General features: G+C 49.9%; 1 protein-coding gene across 3 annotated transcripts in view; it reads right to left on the bottom strand.

The window, feature by feature from the left end:
• The window catches only part of CAPN9 (calpain 9), a 52,516-nt gene extending 33,052 nt beyond the window's left edge, over nucleotides 1-19,464 (bottom strand). Inside the window, exons 1-5 of one of the 3 annotated variants that reach the window (XM_031659241.1) lie at nucleotides 19,016-19,464; nucleotides 12,316-12,385; nucleotides 8,108-8,226; nucleotides 4,919-5,052; nucleotides 36-204 (exon numbers count right to left, since the gene is read on the bottom strand). In XM_031659241.1, coding sequence (XP_031515101.1) covers nucleotides 36-204; nucleotides 4,919-5,052; nucleotides 8,108-8,226; nucleotides 12,316-12,385; nucleotides 19,016-19,228 — 705 coding nt within the window. In that variant the 5' untranslated portion in view covers nucleotides 19,229-19,464. The remainder of the gene's footprint in view (nucleotides 1-35; nucleotides 205-4,918; nucleotides 5,053-8,107; nucleotides 8,227-12,315; nucleotides 12,386-19,015) is intronic. The other 2 variants (XM_003893778.4, XM_009197789.3) reach the window with 2 other exon arrangements.
• Between the last annotated feature and the right edge of the window lie 315 nt (nucleotides 19,465-19,779).

Raw genomic sequence — 19,779 nt, 5'->3', positions numbered from 1 at the left:
ATACTGCCTGGAATGGGAGCTCATGAGCGACTTACATCAATGAAGCAGCCCAGCAGGGAGCCTCTCTTCAAAGCCTTCTCTAGAATCTCATAGAAGTTCTCGGGGGCCTCTTTCATTTGGAAGGTCTCTGCCACACCCCCGGTGAAGTCTTCCATGGCCTCGATGGCGCTGCCTCCCTTCAGAGCTTCATAGCTCCCATTTAGCCTGCAAGGGTGGCAGGAGAGAGAGGAGACAGTCAGGGACCTAGGGAGGCCACCGGGGGCACCCTGCAGTCAGAGCTTTTCTAACTAAGCCAGAAGCATCTCCCAGGGTTTGTCCTGGCTGGGTGGTGTGGAAGGAAGATGGGAAGCAAGCATCAGGGTTTGCTTGGACCTTTGAGGAAGCCAAAGATCCTGAGCTTCCTGCAAGGGAGGCAGTGTGGTGTGGTGGTGTAGAGCAGCAGCCCTGGTGCCTAAGTGGCTGCAGGTTCAAATCCTAGTTCTACGACTTACCATCTGAATGACCAGGTCACTCAGTGCCTTAGTTTTCTTATACGCAAAATGAGGGAGAGTTGTGCTCTCCCTTTTAGGACTGCTGTGAGGTTCAAATGCTGTGTTTCGCTCTGCAGTCTCCCATGGAATGGAGCAGGGCCTGACTATGTGGACAGAGAGAGGCCCTTTCTCTTCTCTGGTCTCATATACCCCTAACCATTTTCTTTCATAGTCATCTCTTTTATTCATAGGCATTTTACATGTAAGTGCTCTGCTTGATTGTTAAATAAGCTTTTCGATGTAGAATTTTAGAATCTGGTGGGAGGTGATTGAATTAGGGAGGTGGGTCTTTCCTGCACTGTTCTTGTGATAGTGAATGAGTCTCATCAGATCTGATGGTTTTAAAAACGGGAATTTCCCTGCCCAAGCCCTCTTTGCCTGCCACCTTCCACGTAAGATGTGACTTGCTCCTCCTTGCCTTCTGCCATGATTGTGAATCCTTCCCAGCCACGTGGAACTGTGAATCCAATTGAACGTCTTTCTTTTGTAAATTGCCCAGTCTTGGGTATGTTTTTATCAGTAGTGTGAAAACAGACTTAATAATTAACAGCTTATTTGGGCTCCCTTAGTTTCTACCTAATGTCTTTTTTCTGTTCCAGAATCCCACTCAGGACCCCACATTGCACTGAGTCCTCACGTATCCTCAGGCTTTTCGTGGCTGTGACAGTTTCTAAGACTGTCCTTGTTTTTGATGACCTTGACGGTTTTGAGGAGTCCTGGGCAGGCATACTGCAGGATTAGAATTTGTCTAATGTTTTTTCTCGTGATAAGACTAGGGCTATTAAAGAAATGATAAATGCTTAAGGTGATGAGTGTCTCAATTACCCTGATTTGATAATCACACATTGTGCGCTTGTAATCAGAATATCAAATGTGCACCATCAATACGTACGCTATTACGCATCCATAAAAATAAAAAATGAAAAGTTTTTAAAAACTAAAAAAAATAGCTGGGTGTGGTGGTTGGTGCCTGTAATCCCAGCATTTTCGGAGGCTGAGGCAGGAGAATCACTTGAGCCCAGGAGTTCCAGGCTGCAGTGAGCTATTACGGTGCCGCTGCACTCTAGCCTGGGTGAGAGAGCAAGATGCTGTCTCTAAAAAAAAGTTAATAATAATTTTTTTAAAAAAAGAGTAGAGCTATTGGTTAGTGGAAGGAAGACCAGAGAGGTAAAGCTCCCTTCTCATCTCATCATATCAAGGGCACCTGCTGTCCACATGCCTTACCACGGCTGATGCTGGCCTTGATCACCTGGCTAAGGTAGTGTTACTCAGGTTTCTCCACTGGAAAGTTGCTCCTTCTCTCCCCTTTCCATACTGAACTCTTTGGAAGGAATCATTATGTGCAGCCCACATGAAAAAATTAGGGAGTTATGCTCCACCTCTCAAGGATGGAATATAAACATAATCTTTTGGAATTATTCTACACAGGATATTTGTTCCTTCTTCCGCATTTATTTATACGATCATTTACTCAAAGTAGTATGGACCCATTGATATTTATTTTCTACTTGGGTTTATTTTGTGGTTTTTTTGTTTTGTTTTGTTTTTGTTTTTGAGATGGAGTCTTGCTCTGTTGCCCAGGCTGGAGTGCAATGGCGTGATCTTGGCTTACTGCAACCTCCACCTCCTGGGTTCAAGTGGTTCTCCTGTCTCAGCCTCCCAAGTAGCTGGGATTACAGGCGCCCACCACCATGCCCGGCTAATTAGTGTATTTTTAGTAGAAACGGAGTTTCACCATGTTGGCCAGGCTGGTCTTGAACTCCCGACCTCAGGAGATCCACCTACCTCGGCCTCCCAAAGTGCTGGGATTACAGGTGTGAGCCACGGCACCCGGCCTCTACTTGGGTCCATAATCCAGTACTGCTTTGTCTGTTTTGTTGGTTGAATTCTTCTAGCTTTGGCTATTTGGAGCTCCTTCAGCATGCTCTTGTGTCCTTTTGGCATAGCCTTATTTGTGTGTGTGTGTGTGTGTCTTGCATGTATTCTCACTTTCTGGGACTATAAGATGACCTAGGCTCATTTTACGTATGTATGCATGTATGTATGTATGTGTGTATATATATGTATGTATGTGTGTATGCCCCAGTCCTAGAATTTGCCTTATCTCCAAGAAGCTCTAGTTCCTTTGATTGAAGAATGATCTTAGAAACCAAGACTTGAGACATAGGTGGGCTTGTTGCTACAGGATTGTCATTGCTTCTAGCTCCTCTCACTGACAAAGCAAGGAAATATATATGTGTATGATAACCCAAGTATAGATCAATATATATGTGTATGATAACCCATGTATAGATCCATGTATCTCTACGTAACCATCTCTATTAAGCTATATCTAAGTTAATTCTGGAATCTCCAACTCTAATCTGCATGGATCATTCTGGCCTCCTCCCCTTGCCTATCTGTAACCTCTCAATCCAACAGTGAGAAACTCGGTTCCTGCTGTCCACCCTCCATTCACTCGATTGTTCAACTCAGTATGTGTGTGTAATTAGATCAATTTTTCATTTGTACTCCTTCGAGAAACCACTTTAGCAACTAGAGCACAGCGCTCACGTACAATTTCTTTTCCTTTTAATCTTACAGATTCCACTAATTTCCAAAGTTACTTAGGTCAGCACCTTTCTTTCCAACCCCTTAGGTGAGGTTATTTCACACATTTGAAATTGGCTTTCATAGTTAGGGAGACCGAGAAATCTCACAATCTGCCATTTGCAAACTGGGGAACCAGGAAAGCTGGTGGTATCATTCAGTTTGAGTCTGAAGGCCTGAGAATCAGGGGGTTGATGATGTAGTCCAAGTTTGAGTACAAAGGTTTGAGAACCAGGAGCTCCAATGTCCGAGAGCAGGGGAATATGGATGTCCCAGCTGAAGTGGGGGAGGGAATTCACCCTTCCTTTGTCTTTTTCTTTTATTTGGATCTTTAACAATTTGAATAATGCTCATCCACACTGGTGGCAGCAATCTTCTTTACTCAGTCTACAGATTCAAAAGCTATTTTCTCCAGAAACATCCTCACAGAAACACCCAGAAATAATGCTTCACCAGCTATCTGGGCATCCCTTAGCCCAATCAAGTTGACACATAAAACTAACCATAACACCATCTATACATCTTTTTTTTTTGTGTGTGTGTGTGTGTGTGTGAACTGTTCTGCCAACCATTTTTGGCCTTTTTAAAGGACCCTAATAAACCTTTTTTATGTTTAGAAACTAGATGATGCACAGTTTCTGTTGCCTTGCTTGCATCCTGTTGTGTGGGGCACTCACCAGAGGGCAGAGCTGGGCTTGGGTTCCACCCACTGGACTCAGAAACAGTGCCCTGTGTCCCCTTAGGCCTGTCTAGTGGCACTGATGGTGTTTGCACAGACCTGGGCGGGACAGAGGGCAAGCGTGGGCATCTTTGGTTCTTCTTTGATGGTTTTAATTCTGTCCTGCTGAATTCAGGATTAATTTAACTACAGTATGCCTTCACTCTATTTTTGCCACTTTCATGCCCCACTTGGAGGTAGAAGCAAGACCATCCTTGCTTCTGTCTCTGGGGATAGGATTCTCATGGCTTGAAGATCCAGGCTGAACCTGAAAGTGGCTCCCAGGAGCTCTGCCATCATCTGTGGATCGAATTCAGGCTGCTGTGGCCTTTCACTAACAAGCTAGTGGGCTGCAAATTGACAGCCTGAGGAAACTGAGGCCATTTGGCTGGTGATTAAAAATGAATGTCTTGGTTCCACTTATATGAGGTTCCTAGACTAGTCAAATCATAAAAGCAGAAAGTAGAGTGGTGTAGCCAGGGGCTGGGGGAAGGGAGGAATAGGAAGTTATTGGTTTATAGGGACAAAATTTCAGTTTTGCAAGATGAAAAAGTTCTGGAGATAGATGGTGGTGATGGCTGCACAACAACGTGGATGTACTTAATGCCACTGAACTGCACACTTAAAAATGGTAAAATTTATGTCACATACATTTTATCACAATTTTTTAAAAATAAAAAAGAAGCATCCTGTAGGATGGACAATCGATGTCTCTATATCCATGTGGGTGACAGCCCAGATGTTTGAGCCATGCCAGTGTCCGAGAGAAGTCTGAAGCACTAAGTGCTGTCGGCACAGCCAGAGTTCCCCTCCGCTTGCCTTCCCAGCTCTTCCAAAGGTCAGATTCACGACCGAGGGAGACAAAGGGTCATGAATGTAGCCACCGTTCCCAAAGATGGGCACATCTAGGCCATGACAGGAAACCCACCTCCATCCCCTCTTGAGCCCTGAGAAGGTTGGGTCCTGCTGAGCCTCACCTGCAAACCCAGAGCCCTGTTTTTTTCCCAGCCCTTAGATGCCCAAAGGCCAGTGGAGAGAGTCCTGTCGGGAGGCTGCCCGAGCTGGGGAAGCTGTCACTCACTTGGCGTAGGCTTTTTCCAGCAAGGCGCTCCAGAACTCATTGTGGTCAGCAGAGTGGAGGAAAACCAAGCGGTCCCTGAAGGTGGGCAGGCGGTCATCGATCACCACATCCAGCCACTCACTGTGCTGCCAGAACTGTTGCCCAGGAAAAAGACAGAAATGATGGGAGTCAGCTACATGGGAGCTCCAGGCCCTGTTTGTAAATGTTGATCCTGTTGCTTTTTTCCCCTCTGACCAAGCTACCCATAGACAGCTTTGAAAATCACACACAGGTTCCATGGTAGGGCATCTGGGCTTCGTCCGCTAAGTTACAAGCTGAGCATTGTACCCAGTACCAACCACTGACATCAGTTCAAAGACTCAAGGTCAACCCATCAAGGCTGTGGGCGAGGGGGAGGCAGAACAGGAGTCACAAGTAGACACTCTACGGTGCTCTGAATTAGTTTTTCTTCTTCACAAGAAAGTTGTTTTTGTGGGGGAGGGAGAATGTATTGTGGTGTTTGAGTTTGCTGTTTTGCAGCCCAGTTCTCCATTATTCTCTCCCACCCAGTTTCAGGGTCTAGCTCCAATTTGCCTTAACCTTGCTTCCTCCTCACCCATAAGTGGAGCCCCTAAGACTGATTTGTTGGCCATTCACACAGGAGACAGGTGGACTCAGTATCTCCTGTGTGCCAGGTGAGGAGGCGTGAGGAGAGCGTGGCTGTGTGTGAATGCATATGTGTGCACACATGTGTATACACGTGCATGCAGGCAGGCATGACAGGTATGTGCACTCTTTGTGGTTTATTTATACATTGCATGTGTGCAAGCATGTGTTTGCTCACATGTGTGCAAGTGTGTGCATACAAGCACATGCATGTTTACGTGTGTGTGTGTATGCACACATGTGTTTGCAAGTGCTTCTACACACGTGTGTGCTTGAGCACATGTATGCATGTGTGTGAGCTTGTGTGTGGTCTGCTGGGAGCAGGAAGGAAGGTTGGAATGAGTCAAGGACCATGTGTAGTTTCTCTGTGTATCCTGCGGTGACCCACCTCCTCCCCGTTCCTTCTGGTTCAGTTGGCCTGAGAGCAATCCTAAGGTAACCTCTAAGAGTAAGAAGATAGAGGTCGAAAGAGGAGGGTGGGCACAGTGCTTTTGGGAGCCATTTATTTACAGCTTTGCTGTGTCATCCTGAGCATCTTGCTGCATCAGTGATTCAACCCCAATCAAAAGAGTTGGCCACAGTGTGGCTGAGGGTGTGTGTGTTCGTGTGTGTACATGTGTGTGTGTTTTAAGGAAGATTCCTGTCACCTGCTCCAGCTGGGCCTCCCCTCCGGGGCTTCCCACTCTTGGGGCTATCCACAGCTTCAGGTGGGACTGAGGCACAGTTGGGTTAGGTGTTTAAAGTCCAGGCCTGGGCCCTGGGCTTCCTGAGCAGGGTAGGGGTGGGGAGGAGCCTCAGTGCTGGCTTTCCTTGCAGAGGGGCTGGCTCAGGAGGCCTGTGAGTCAAGAGAGATGTATCCACCAGCCCCGAGAGCTCCGCTAACTTCCTAGCACCCACACACCTGTACTGTGGCTGAGGGGTGGAAGAGGAGTGTGAAGGAGGTGGATTTATTTCCAGTGCTCTGCTTCCTAGGAGGCCAAGGAGGGGAGTGGGCAGAGTATGGTTATTGTGGGACTGACAGGCACCAACAGGTTCATTCCTCCCCACCACCTGATCCCTGGCAGCACAAAAGGATGCTGGATCCCAAACCCCCGAGTTAGAGGTCTGGCTTGGCTACTTATTGTTTTGTAACCCTGGATCAACCACTTCCACTCCCTGGGACTCAGTGTCCTTGGGGGTCAATGAAAGGACTGGGTCAGGGGATTGCCAAGGCTCCTCCCCGCTGTGACATTTAAGGGACAAGAACACTGGTCCCTTGGGAGCCCAAGATCAGATGGTGATGGTTCCGGTTTAGAGGCAGTAGTTCCGCTGGATTTTCTGAGCTTAACCACCCCCAACACTGCCACCCTGGTGTGCTCAAGAGGACTGGAGAAAGACCAGCTCCTGGGGGTGCCATCAAGCCAAGACTGTGGTCTCAGCAGAAGTCACAGGAGGGGAGGGGAGACAGCCAGGCGGTGGCAGGTCTGTGAGAGAGCAGGGGTAGAGTTTCCCTGGGACCCAAAGTGTCTCTGTCCACCTCCCCCCATCCCCCACCCCCGACCCCCGCCGGCGCAGGAGGCCCGACCCCTGGGAATTGTATGCTCCTGAGCGACACGTGGTCGGCTCGCTGTCTGTGCCTTTGAAATGCTTCTGTGCCATTGGTGACAGGGCTTGAGAGTACCTCTGTTTATCAGAATGCAGGCCTCAGGGACAGAAGAAACGGGCTGGCCCTGAGTGGTGGCCTGTGAGTCAGGAGAAGGTGACACTGTCTGGGGTGCAAGGTCAAGGAATGCCTACTTGGTTCCTGGCTCTGTGCCGGCTCCTATGTGTGATGCCATTTAGCTCTACGGGAAGCCTGCGGGGAACAGTCAGTCTCTCCTTTCTTCAGATGAGTGTAGAAAGGCTTAGTGTCACTAAGAAAACTGCCTGAGGTCACCCACCTAAGTAAGTACAAGGGGCAAGTTTCAGTATCTGGTCGAACCCTATATAAGGACAAGGGTAGAGGAGAGCGTGGAGAGATAGAAAGTGGAGGTGAAGGAGCAGGAAACCATCTCCGGGGGGCAAGCCTCACCCAATGTGACCCTCGGTTGAGGGTCTGCGGGTCACCCGGGACTCCAGCAGATGCTGTCTGTATTTTTCTCAGTTTTTATTTTTTAAAATCCCTCGAGATGTCCAAATTCACATTTCTTCCATAAGGAGAACCTCTGTGTTTATGAGAAATCAACCAGTTTCCTGGAGGCATAATCAGTTTAGTCAATTTGTGCTTAAAGCACAGGAAATTCCAAATAATAAAACCCTTAACATATGGACCCCAGATCTGCCAAAACATCACTTACAGTTTTACATGTATGTTCCATAAGGATTTGCTGTGCAATGCCGTTAATGTTCTTCGGAGGCATTTAGCTGTTATTCCGTGATAAAATGTGGCTTCAGCATGGTTTAGGGCCATATGTCACACAGATCTGATGACATTTTTTTCCAGGGTTACTAGACAGTGTGAAAATGCACCTGGCATCATGCTGGACCCCAGAGAGGTAAACCCACTTGCCCAGAGCTCCCTCTTACCTGGAAATGGAATATCCCGGCATAACCAGGGCCAAAGCTTTGGTCCTGGGGGATGACTCTGGCCAGCGCTTTTTGATTAAGCGTAAGGGAGGCGATGGCGGCTAATAGCCAGCAGTCTCCTGCAAAATGAAAGCCATAAATCACAATTTTCATTGCTATTTCACAGCAAATAGGAAAACTCGGTGTCAGAAGGGGACATGAGGAGTTTCAGATGTGGCCACATCTTTTCTACCTGTTTAAAAATAGACAGGACACCAACAAATACCTGTCTCCTCCCCTTCTGCCTCCCTTGCCTGCTCTTCTCTTGCCCAGTCTATCATAAACAGCGGTTGCCTTCTTGGCACTGTTATAGGATATGCTTACTTGGGTTTGAGACATATGGCTGCATGATGCCTCAGCTCTGTGAATTCCAGCAACTCCCTTTCCAGAGGACTGAGGCTGCATACATCAGTGTCAGCATGGGCTGCGCGAGCAGACATTTCATAACTGCCGCCCAAGTAGTTAGGCAGTACTGGGGAGGGTGGTTAGAAATCGCCTCTGCAGCCCCAACCCAGACTCAGCTTAATTACACAGATAGTGGTATGTCCGTGGTGGCTCCATTTGCTTTAAATTACCTTGCATTTTCAAGATTTATTGACTGACCTGCTGAACTTCCCAGCTGTGTCTTTACGTTAACACACATCTGGAGGAAAACTAAAAAGTGAAGTCAAACATCAAACTCTATTTTATCTATGCTATCTGTGCTGTACCAGACTCCTGGATGCATTCCTTTGCCCACACTGAGCGTGGGCTGTGTCTGCTGTGTGCCTGACAGTGTCTCAGATGTTGCCTGTGTAAACAGGTATCTGGGAAGATCCATTTATCCAAATCAGCTTTATCCAGATTCATTTGTTTTCAGTAGACAACACCAATGTCATCGGAACCTAAGAGCCCATCACACTCAGCTTGGCAGTTTCTGAGTTCACATTTCTGGAAAGCACCATGTACCACTGGGCTTAGGACATTGTAATATGGCCCTTTCTGGCTGTTTACACAGGCAAGAGAGACTCGCCAGGGCCGAACATCGGGAAAGCTACTTCCGAATCGCCCTGGTTCTGGCTTTCTGGGAGATGTCACCAGCAGAGTACAAGCCACCCCCAGCCTTAGCTGGGGCACAGAAGGATTGGTTTCTAATGCATCTGTTGGTCTGCTTTGGGAGATGCCACTAGAAAGTGACATGACTGGAGCCTGCAGGATCATTTGTTCAGCAAACTTTACCAAGTGCCTCTAGGGTGGCAGACCTTGTGCCATGCAGAAGATACAAAGATAAGGAGAGACTTGGTGTCTGCTTTCAGCTTCAGGGCGGGGGCCAGCAGGAGTCTGATAGAGTAACCTCTGCTGTGGGCTGACCTTTCCCAGTTCTCCACCCAGTTTCAGCTTTGCCCAGTTGAGGAAAATGAGTGTTTCCTGGCCTGAGAACTCAACACCTCACATGTATTCAGCCAGAAATGCCCTGAGCTTTTCAGGGGGAGATTGAGAAGCCAATGTTATTTATGCAATTTAAAAGAGAGACAAAAACTCCACAACAAAACAAGATTGCTTTTTTCTCTCTTGGGCCTGGGCAGATGGATGGGGCTGGCCACCCAGCTGTGCCTGGGAGAAGTGCCCTCTGCGGGTCAGTGTGTTGCTCGGCTGTCTGGGTGGTGCAGAGCAGAGGGCACTATGGGAGGAGCAGGCTGGAGTGAAGTGGCACCATCTTGGCTCAATGCAGGGGAGAACCCTGTGCCTCTCGGGTTCTCAGGGACCCCATACTGCGGTTGCTCTCCTGATCCAGCAACCCAACCTCCCTCTTGCCATGCTCCATCCCCTCACACTCACCCAGCTCCCCTCTACCTCCACCGGCAGATAACAGCATGCCTTGATGCTATTCTAGGTGTGTTCTAATTCTTTCTTTTTTTTTTTTTTTGATAGAGATGTGGTCTTGCTATGTTGCCCAGGCTAGTCTAAAACTCCTGGGCTCAAGAGATCTTCCCACCTCAGCCTCCCAAAGCACTGGGATTACAGGTGTGAACACTGCACCCGGCCAGATGTTCTAGTTCTTATTGTGGGTGGCAAAAGATCACGGCTGTTCATTTTCTTTTATTCTTTATAACGTATATATGCCATGGACAGTACTTTGGGTGTAGTAAGTGTTTCAAAATAATATTTAGAATCAACTATCCACTAAGGTAAAATATAAGGTTGTAACTCCAAATATATGTTTATGCCAACGTGACAAACCAAAACTTTGAAAAACAAGGAGCCAGGAGAATGATTTTCTATTAGATAGCAATGGAGGACTACGGGGTCGAGGAGAAGGGAGGCAGAGCAGGAGTGGGAGAGGTAGGTAGTGTCAGGGAGGATCTCCTGGAGAAGGACCACCTGAACATAAACATTGTGAAAAGTCTACATTGTATCTAGAATATGGCACACATGGGGGATTGGTTCCAGGACCCCGGTGTATACCAAAATATGTGCATACTCAAGTCCCACAGTAAGCCCTGTGGAATCTGCCCATCAAGTCAGCCCTCTGTGTATGCGGGTTTCAAACCCTGGAATAGTATATTTCCTTCCTTCCTTCCTCTTTTCCTCACTCCCTCCCTCCCTGCCTCTCCCTTCCTTCTGTCCTTCCTTTTTTTCCTTTTTGTTTGTTTGAGACAGTGTCTTAGTCTGTTGTCCAGGCTGGAGTGTGGTAGCACGATCTCAGCTCACTGCAGCCTCAACTTCCCAGGCTCAAGGAATCTTCCCACCTCAGCCTCCCAAGTAGCTGGGACTATGGTCACGCACCACCAAGCCTGGCTAATTTTTCTATTTTAATTTTTAGTAGAGATGAGGCCTCACTATGTTGCCCAGACTGGTTTTGAACTGCTGGGCTCAAGCGATTCTCCTGCCTCGGCCTCCCAAAGTGCTGAGATTACAGGTGTTAGCCATCACACTTGGCCTGGAATATTGTATTTTCTATCTGTGTTTGGCTGAAAAAAATCCACTAAGAAGTGGTCCTGCACAGTTCAAACTCAAGTTGTTAAAGGCTCAACTGTAATTCTGTCTGTCATCCACCATCTATCTATACCTATCCATCCATGTATTTACCCACCTACCTTCCTATCATTATTTACTATCATCTATCTATTATTATCTATTTATTTTGTACGGTCTATCAGTCAATCAATCAACCTATCAATCTTTTTATCTATCTAATTATGCACCCATTTTCTACCTATCATCTATTTCTTATCTATGTTTCTGTCTATCCATCTGCTTCTCTCTCTCTCAATTGTCTCTCTGTCTAGCTAATTAGCTATTATCAGTCTAGGTTTGTGACTTTGGATCTTGTGTTTAGGGTAGCTCAGTTGCTCAGCCTGGAGGTTCCAGCATGGCCTTTCTTAACCAATAGACCACAGTGGCAACCTCAGCTATAAGTAAGTCAGGGTCCACACAAGCTTGCAGTGGTTTGCTCTCTCGGCTGATTTCACTGGTGTTTTTTAAAAGAAAGTCTCTCTCTCTCTCTCTCTTGCTCTTTCATAGATAGACTAAAGGTAAACCCAGCCCATTTGGATTAAATCCTAAAATGCAAGACCCAATTTGAGTGACTTGAGGCGCACTCAGGTCCATTGCAGGAGGCAGACTGGATTGCTGGGGAGCGGCTCCCCAGGGTGTGCTCCTCAAGAGGCAGTGTGTATAATGGTTAGCAGCAAGGGCTCTACTGCTGGAAGGTCTGGGTTCACATCCTGATTGCCTGTCTGCCACCTCTGTGACCTTGGACAAGTTACTGAGCCTTCCTCAGCCTCCGTTTTCTCATCTGTGACGTTAGGAGGGTGGGTTGGGAAGATGGAATGAGGCCATGTGTGCTAGGGAGAGTGCCTGGCAGGTGACTGAGTTCATGTGTGCAGGTGTTAGCTACCGTGGTGGTGTAGGAGAGCCCGACCAATGCTGCTGGGTGTCACTCTCCTCTGGAAACTCTGGGGCTGAGAGCCCCACATCACAGGCACGTCTGACTCTAGAGGAACAGGGGTACAGGGGCTTGAGGCCACTGGACTCCATTCAGAGGGAACGATTGGAAGCAGAGGCTGAAGCAGTGTTGTTCCCCCAACCCCATGCCTCTTGGGTCCTCAGGGACCCCATGCTGCGGTTGCTCACCTGTCCCAGCGACCTAACCTCCCTCTCGCCATGCTCCATCCACTCACACTCACCAAGCTCTCCCTGGCAGATATCAGTCCTGGTGGCTCCTCCAAGAATGAATTCCGGGTTTTTCACGATTTCCTGGAGGAAAGAGAGTGTTATTAGACTGAGACCTGCCATGCTGCAAGCCACCATGAAAGGCGGGCTCAGGGTCTCTGCTTTCTTGGTGCAGAGGGCTTTTGTCATGCTTGATTCTTTTCCCTGAGGAGGGCCACGGGAATGGAAAAGGCTGCCACCTCTCTATGCTCTGGACAAGCCTGGGCTCATCTTTGGTAATCTCCTCCCCTGGGGAGTCCTGCCTACTGAGCAGCACTCAGCACCAACCACTAGCCCAAGAGACTCAGGCCACACCTGGCCACAAAGTGGGACATCAGCCACACGCTGAGGATTCCTGTGCTCACTCAGGCACTGGGCTAGGAGTCCAGGGCTACCCCAGCTGTGAGCTCTGTGACCTCTGTGGGCTTCAACGAGCTGAGTAATGCATGCACCACAGGCTGGGGCCTTGGACTAAACACACTCCCCACCCACCCAGCTTCTCCAGTTTTTAATTTAATCCTTCCCTGCCAGTGGATTCCAAATATATATAGGTTTAGAGACAGAGTCTTGCTCTATCACCCAGGCTGGAGTGCAGTAACGTGATCATAGCTCATTACAGCCTTGACCTTCTGGGCTCAAGCAATCCTCCCACCTCAGCCTCCCAAGTAACTGGGACTACAGGCATGAGTCACCACGCCCAGTTAATTTATAATTTTTTTTTTTTTGTAGAGATGGGGGTCTCGCTATGTTGCCCAGGCTGGTCTCAAACTCCTGGCCTCAAGTGATCCTCTTGCCTTGGCATCCCAAGGTATTAAGGTAACAGACACATGCCACCCTGCCCAGTGTTTCTTTTTTTTAGATATGCAGTTAGGTGAAATTATATGTATCTATACCATATAAAGAGAGATATCCACGCATCTCTCACATGGTTTCACCGAAGTGCATTATATATACATATATATATTATTCTATATTGCACATAAGCACATACATTATATTAATCTAATCGTTAATACATATTAATATATACATATACAATATGGAGGGATATTTCATGAACAAAAAAGGGTAGAAAATAATCTTACGAAATGCATATATTTTTCCACCATTTGGGTTGCTGGGCTTCATTCCTGGCATTGGATGGCAGCAAAGAGAGAGGGAAAGCCCCCGCCCTCTTGGAGGTGCCCTGGATGCGGTGGACCGTGCTCGCGGAAGCCCCGCCCCTCCCATCTCCTGCCCCGCCCCTCCCCCAGCCGGCCTCAGGCCTGGCCTCACCCACGGTGCCCACTGTGCCTGCAGCTGCCACCACCTCCCAGAAGTGGTTGTTTTGTTCAGGAGAGTTTTGCAAATTGCATCTGAGGAGGAGACAAACCATAAACCAGGAGAGAAAAGAGCGAGGATGGAGAGGGAAGGGGTGGGATGGGGCAAGGCTAGCTACCGCAGGCTGCAGGGGAGGCGTCTCTAGGGGACGCAGAGGAGCACAGACCTAAACAAAGGGAAGGAGGGAGGAAGCCGGGCCCGTCCCGGAAGAGGAAACAGCCAATCCTGTGACAGGGAGGCACGTTCTGGCTCACCCTGCAGGTGTGGTGAGTTAACTGGGCCGGGGCTTGCAGAGGAGTGAAGGATTTTTCCCCCCTCTCCCCACTTTTCCAGGCACCAGGACTGAGGAGGGGCCTGGGCTGGAGGTGGAAGGTTCCAGCAGTGTCTGGGCGGACGCCGCGTGGGGAGCTCAAGCTGCGCCACTTTCCCCGAGAGACCTCTACTTTGAATTGTCTTCCTCAGGCTTCTCAGGACCCTGCTTCTCCTCTGATCTTGTGTCCCTAAGAATCACAGGCAGGATAGAAATTTCTCTGAAGTCAAGGGAATTATCAGGACCAAGAGCAGAAGCTTCAAGTGCTGGTGCTCTCTTTGCATCTCCCAGGATGTGACAGCCTGGAGGAGTGACAGACACCAGGGGTGCCTGCCCAGGGAGAGCTATGTGCGGCATTAGTGTCTAGAATATTCAAGAAAGCTTGGCCAGGAGAATTTCTGAAAAACACGGTGTGTTTTTAGATGCACCAGGCCCAGCAGAAGTAAGGACCCCCTAAATGCTGGCCTCTCCTCTGCCAGGTCTCACACGTCTTTGCATTCCCACCCCCAGCTCCAGGTAGCCTTGGAGCCTTTTCATTAAATGACTCTGATCTCCACGGTGGCTGGAAAGGGAGTGAAGGTGGGGGGCAGCGCTCAGTTCTGGGGTCCTGGTAGACCTCTCTCATCTGTAGGAGGTACACTGCTGTTCTTCCTCCTGCACCTCAGCTAGCGCAGGAGTTTGCGGGTGGCTCTGAGCTGAGCCCATAAGGACAATGCAAACCAGGACCATGTTAGTGGGCCTCAGTAGAGTCCTAGCAATAGCCTGCCCCACTCAGCAGTGGGTCTCAGGGTGGACCATTTAACTTCTCACGGCTACATCCTCATCTGTCGCCAGCTTAGACATTCTGGACTTGTTGCAGAATGTGCCTGCCCAAAGGGAACCCCAGGATTCCCCCAAGCCCTCCCTGTCTTGATTGCCCAGTCCCTGCCAGGGGATTGCCCTGGCGAGCAATGCCCCCACTGCCACTGCTACTCACTCCTCAAGTGGACATAAAATGGACTCCAAAAGCCACAGATGCCTGCCCAGCAGGCTGTACCGGCTCCTGGGGCAGGGCTGTTCCCGGATGCCCGCCTCCTTCCCATCCTTCCTGTCCCTCCCCTCCCCCAGCCTTCTGCAGGCCTGGCCCAGCCAACCGCACCAACTGTGCCTGCAGCTGCCGCCGCCTCCAGCTCCTGTCTTGCAATTGGTTGTTTTGTTCAGGAGAGGTTTGTTTTTGTTTTTGTTTTAAACCAAATCGCACCCAACGAGGAGAAAAATACAAAAGGAGAAAACTCAGAAACTCTCTCCAAGTAAACACAAATTAGTCATCGGGTATAAACTGGGGAGCTGACTGGATGTGTGACCGATTCCTCTGTGGGTCACTGTTTCTAGCAAGGTCTGGAGATGCCAGACGCTGCTGTTCATAGCTGTCTGCTCATCCCTGTCATGTGCCTGGCACTATGGAGGCCATGGGGCCTTTGGGGCTGTCCCAGAACAACTGACAACCCCTCCTGGGGGTCAGGGGAGCAGCACAGGGAACAGCAAGCCCACCATGCAGGTAGAGGTCTGTGCCTGTGCACGCTCCCACACGTGTGCACAGATGCCTGTGCACTGGGGAGCATTGTTCACACGGGCTAGAGGGGTGTGGGCACTTTCAGGGAGGTGTCCTGGATTTACACTGAGAATTGGGAGAGGAATTGCCTGGCCAAAAACAGATGGGGTTACATGACAAGGTAGAGTCCTGGTACTAGGACGATGGTAGGCTGTCTCCACATTGCAGGCTGGGAGATCCCACCCGATACTCCCTCCTCTTCTTTCTGTGCATCCGCTTACCCTCAGGTACACAGCTCCTTGCATGAGACCTGGGGGTGATGTCACCTTCTCTCCAGGTTGAGCCTATCACCTCTCTGCCTCCCAGCCCCTCCCGGCCAGTTCCCTGAGTCACCCCCTCAGTGCACTCCTTGCCCTGGGCTCCCTGGAGGGCAAGCCTGGCTGTCCACTGCCCTCCAATGTCCCCTTGGCTTTGTGCTCTGCCCACCCTCCCCAAGCACAGCTGTGTTTGACAAGAAGGTGGTGCTGGGGAGGAGGGCCCTCAGCCCCACGGTCCCACGGGCTGCTGAGACATGCACCGCGTAGTGCTGAGCCCCACTGCAAACGATGCCCAAGCCACAGAGGTCTGCAGGGAACTTGGTAACGCTTGTGATTTCCCTATGGCCCGCTGCCCCCGACCCCCTGTGACTCATGCTGCAGAGAGAATCTCCATGCTCATCCTCAGCCCTTTTGCTCCTGATTTTACAGAAATCTGTAAGATACAACGTAAAGCCCCTAACTCCCCTAATTAAGAAACAGATAGGGGTGCGGGAATGAGGACCAGACCAAAGGGACAATCTCAGTTGCAGACAAAGGAAAAGGCAGAACAGATTCTGAAAATGAGTCCGTGGGAACAACAGCAACATAGTAGACCTGGGTTAAGATCAGGAAAGGGTCTGCCCTGGGTGGAGACAGTGGGATGAGGAAGGGACAGAGGGCTGGTACAGGGGCATGGGCTGGGTGGCAGGTCAGGGTGCATCTTGGCAGGGGCTTGTGTGTATCAAGGGCCCTGGCCTATGAATGAAGGCCTCACCCAGCATTTGGGGCAATGCCAGAGGAGATAACACTAAGGAAGACAGCCCCTTGGAGCGGAGATCTGGGACTCTAGAGTCACTGGGCAGGCCTTGGTGGCCCTGGTCCCAGGAGGGGAGACTCTAAAGGGGGAGACAAAGATGCCCTCCATGCTGGCTTGTGTGCCCAGCTTTTATCTTGGAGAATTCTAACTTTGACAAAAAGTAGGTGAGTTGTAGAGTACAGATTATACTTTAAACTAAGTGACATCAAGACAGACTGCGAGGACGGGGACCCTCCTAGAGTCAGGAGGCAGTGGTGTTAGGTTGCAATGACAGCAGTAGAAATAACAAGGACTGGCACTGATTCTTTACACACCAGGCTCTTTGCTAAGTGCTCTACTCATGCTAACGCAGCTGACCCTCATGAGGACCCCGTAAGTTGCGTTATTGTCCCCATTTTAAGGAAGAGAAAAAATGCTTCCAACCTTTTCATATCAAGCGCCTGTAGAGAACATGAACATTTATACAACACCCTGGATCAAACAGAAAGAGCTGCTGCTTCCAGTCAGGGGCTCTGCTCACCGGGAGCCCAGGAAATCAGTTTCTCTGGAACTCTACTTCTCAGGACTCCTGACATCAACTGCAGGGAAATTTCCGCCCATAGTTAAAAATGCACCCATAGCCTGCAGCCTGGGCAGCTGCCCACGCGCCCATTTGTTCATGTGTTGAGGCCAGAAATAAGCCCAGGGAGACCTAACAGTCACGGGCAGAGGGTCAGAGGTCACTGTTTTATGTCTTGTAACTTCTGCTTTTTTATTTTGGAAATGTCCTTTTTCTTACTTAGCAAAGCATGATCTACTAATCCTGTCTGTAAAGTGCAACCCCACATGATCTGCCAGTGCCCTGACCTCACACTGCAATTGGCCATACGCAGAGAACCAAAACCAATCACAGCGTGGCTTTGGGTTGTGGTGTGGTGAGGAAGGTGCCTGGGAGCTTTCACTCCAACTCTGATAGGGCCACTGAATGCTCACTGTGATTTCCCCACGAACATGGCACCTTGTGGGATCAACTACCTGGTGGGTGAAGATCAAGGCACCTGTGTACCTATGCCTGCAGTCACCCTGCCCCCCCCACACACATATGCATAAGCATATCCACGCACGTGTGCGCACAGTCACACACATGCACACACATAGTCAAATTCCTACACACACAAGTGCATGCACACACACGCACCCCACACTGCCTACCGCAGGAAACAACAATAAAACGCTTACCACTTCGGAAACAGCCGCTTAGGTTTACTTTGGCCCTGCCCATGAAGAGCCCAGAGGTTTTGTGAATGTGCATTAAAAAAAACCTTAAATCATCAACATTATTTTAATGTTGGGAGATAGAGAGGAGGTAGTTATGGTGAGTCCTCTGCTACTCATATGTAAGATGAGACTCAGAGCTAATCATCATCATAATGATAATAATAGTATCAGTGATAGTAATAATGTGACAATAGCTGTAATGTACTGGAAACCTTCTGTGTGCTAGACATTGGCCTGCGTTAGTCATTATTGTTTCCATTTTACAGGTGAGGAGACTGGGGCTCAGGGAAATTAAGTGATATGACTATATGCATAAGACAAATTGGCAGGATAAGACGGGCACTCAGGATCTCACCTGTAGGACCAGCATCCCTTGTACTGCCCCTCCTTGCCCAAAAGCCACCTGACCCCACGGTAGCCACTCCCAGGCCCGTACCCACCCGGAGGGAATGGAAGCCAGCCCAGCTGGCACCGGGTCAGAGGTAGAGCCCTGACTAATCCAGCACCGCAAATATTGACATGGTGTTTCAGGCACAAGCTGGCACCTCTTGGGACCCAGTGACCAGCTGGTACCTCTTGGGGAGACACCTCCAGACTGTCAGAGGTGGGGCACTGTTCACCCTGATCTCTGGGAATGGGGGATGCATGATTCTGGGGAGAAGATTCCTGCTTCCCTTGTATTCCATCTGTCACACAGTTGCTGAGACCTTGCTGAGCTAAACATCCATCCACACTGAGCACCCTCAGCTCTGGGCCAGAAGCCACAGAGCACTGTACATACGTGATCTCAGTGTTACCACACACACAGGGTGGGGGCCTGTCCTTGTGAATAAGGTTTTGATTCGTGCCTATCACCTGCTGACAAGACCCGCTCTGACTCCAGGTCCTCAGCCTCAGTGGGAGTCAGAGAGCTTGAGGCAGGGGAGGGAGTACAGCCAGATGCCCCAGGCCCCCACCGCAGAGTATCCCAGGCCTGTATATCATTTTCTGCCTCCAAACTTCGAAGCTTTCCACAGTAGACTGGGGTGATGCACCTCAGTTGCGCTGAGCATAGCCGGCCCCTCCCAGCTCCCGTTTCCACTTCCTGCGCGAGCTTCTGAGCCTCAGCGTCATCTGTGCTCCTTCCCCTGGTCGCCCCACTCACCCCTGGTCGTTTCCACACAAAGGGGACCTGCGGCCTCTCGCTGTAGAACAGGGAGGAATTGCTGGCCGGAAAGTCTGCATCCTCAAAAAGGGTGCCTCTCTGCAGGCACTCCTGCCTCAGTTGCTCAAAGCTCTGGCCTGAGGAGTGGGTGGTCCGGGCGTCCTTGGGAACCGGGTGTGCCTGGGGCCCTGGGGCCCGGTAGAGGTAAGGCATAGCTGCTCCCTGGAAGGCCGGCTTGGGCCCGGCAGTGGATGGAAAAGGAAGTGAAGGAGCGAGCTGTGTGTGCCGGTCAAGAAGGAACAGCTCAGAGGGCTCCTGGGCTGAGTGGCCCTCACCTCCACCTGTTTTCTGGGCACCTCCCTGTTAGACTGAGATGGGACACGCCCTGATGGAAAACAGCAGAGAGAGCCCTCTGTCTACTCTGTGCTCCTGCAGACCCAGAGGCAGCTCTGGGGCCTGGCACGTTCCACTCAGAGGCGGCACCTCTGCGTAGTGCACTCAGGGGGCCTAGTGGGAGAGAGAGGATTGCTTCAGAAGGAAAAAGAGCAAGAAACCCAACTGGTCCAGGAGGTGGCTTTATGGAGAAGTGCACGGTGTGGCCTTGAGTCACATCTCCTACATCAGAGAATGGCAGAATTTTGTAGTCGGAAGGGAGCTTGTTGAATGAAAACAGGATGTATTATGTGAACACAGCTGGCACAGCTCCTGCACAGGCAATCCCATAGTGAGTAAGAGCTGGGGTCAGCAAACTTTTTCTGTAAAGG

Source organism: Papio anubis, chromosome 1 (genome assembly GCF_008728515.1).
Source record: "Papio anubis isolate 15944 chromosome 1, Panubis1.0, whole genome shotgun sequence".
Taxonomy (NCBI): Eukaryota; Metazoa; Chordata; class Mammalia; order Primates; family Cercopithecidae; genus Papio; species Papio anubis.
The sequence above is the reverse complement of the archived record's forward strand: the minus strand, read 5'-3'. Positions and strand labels throughout refer to the sequence as shown.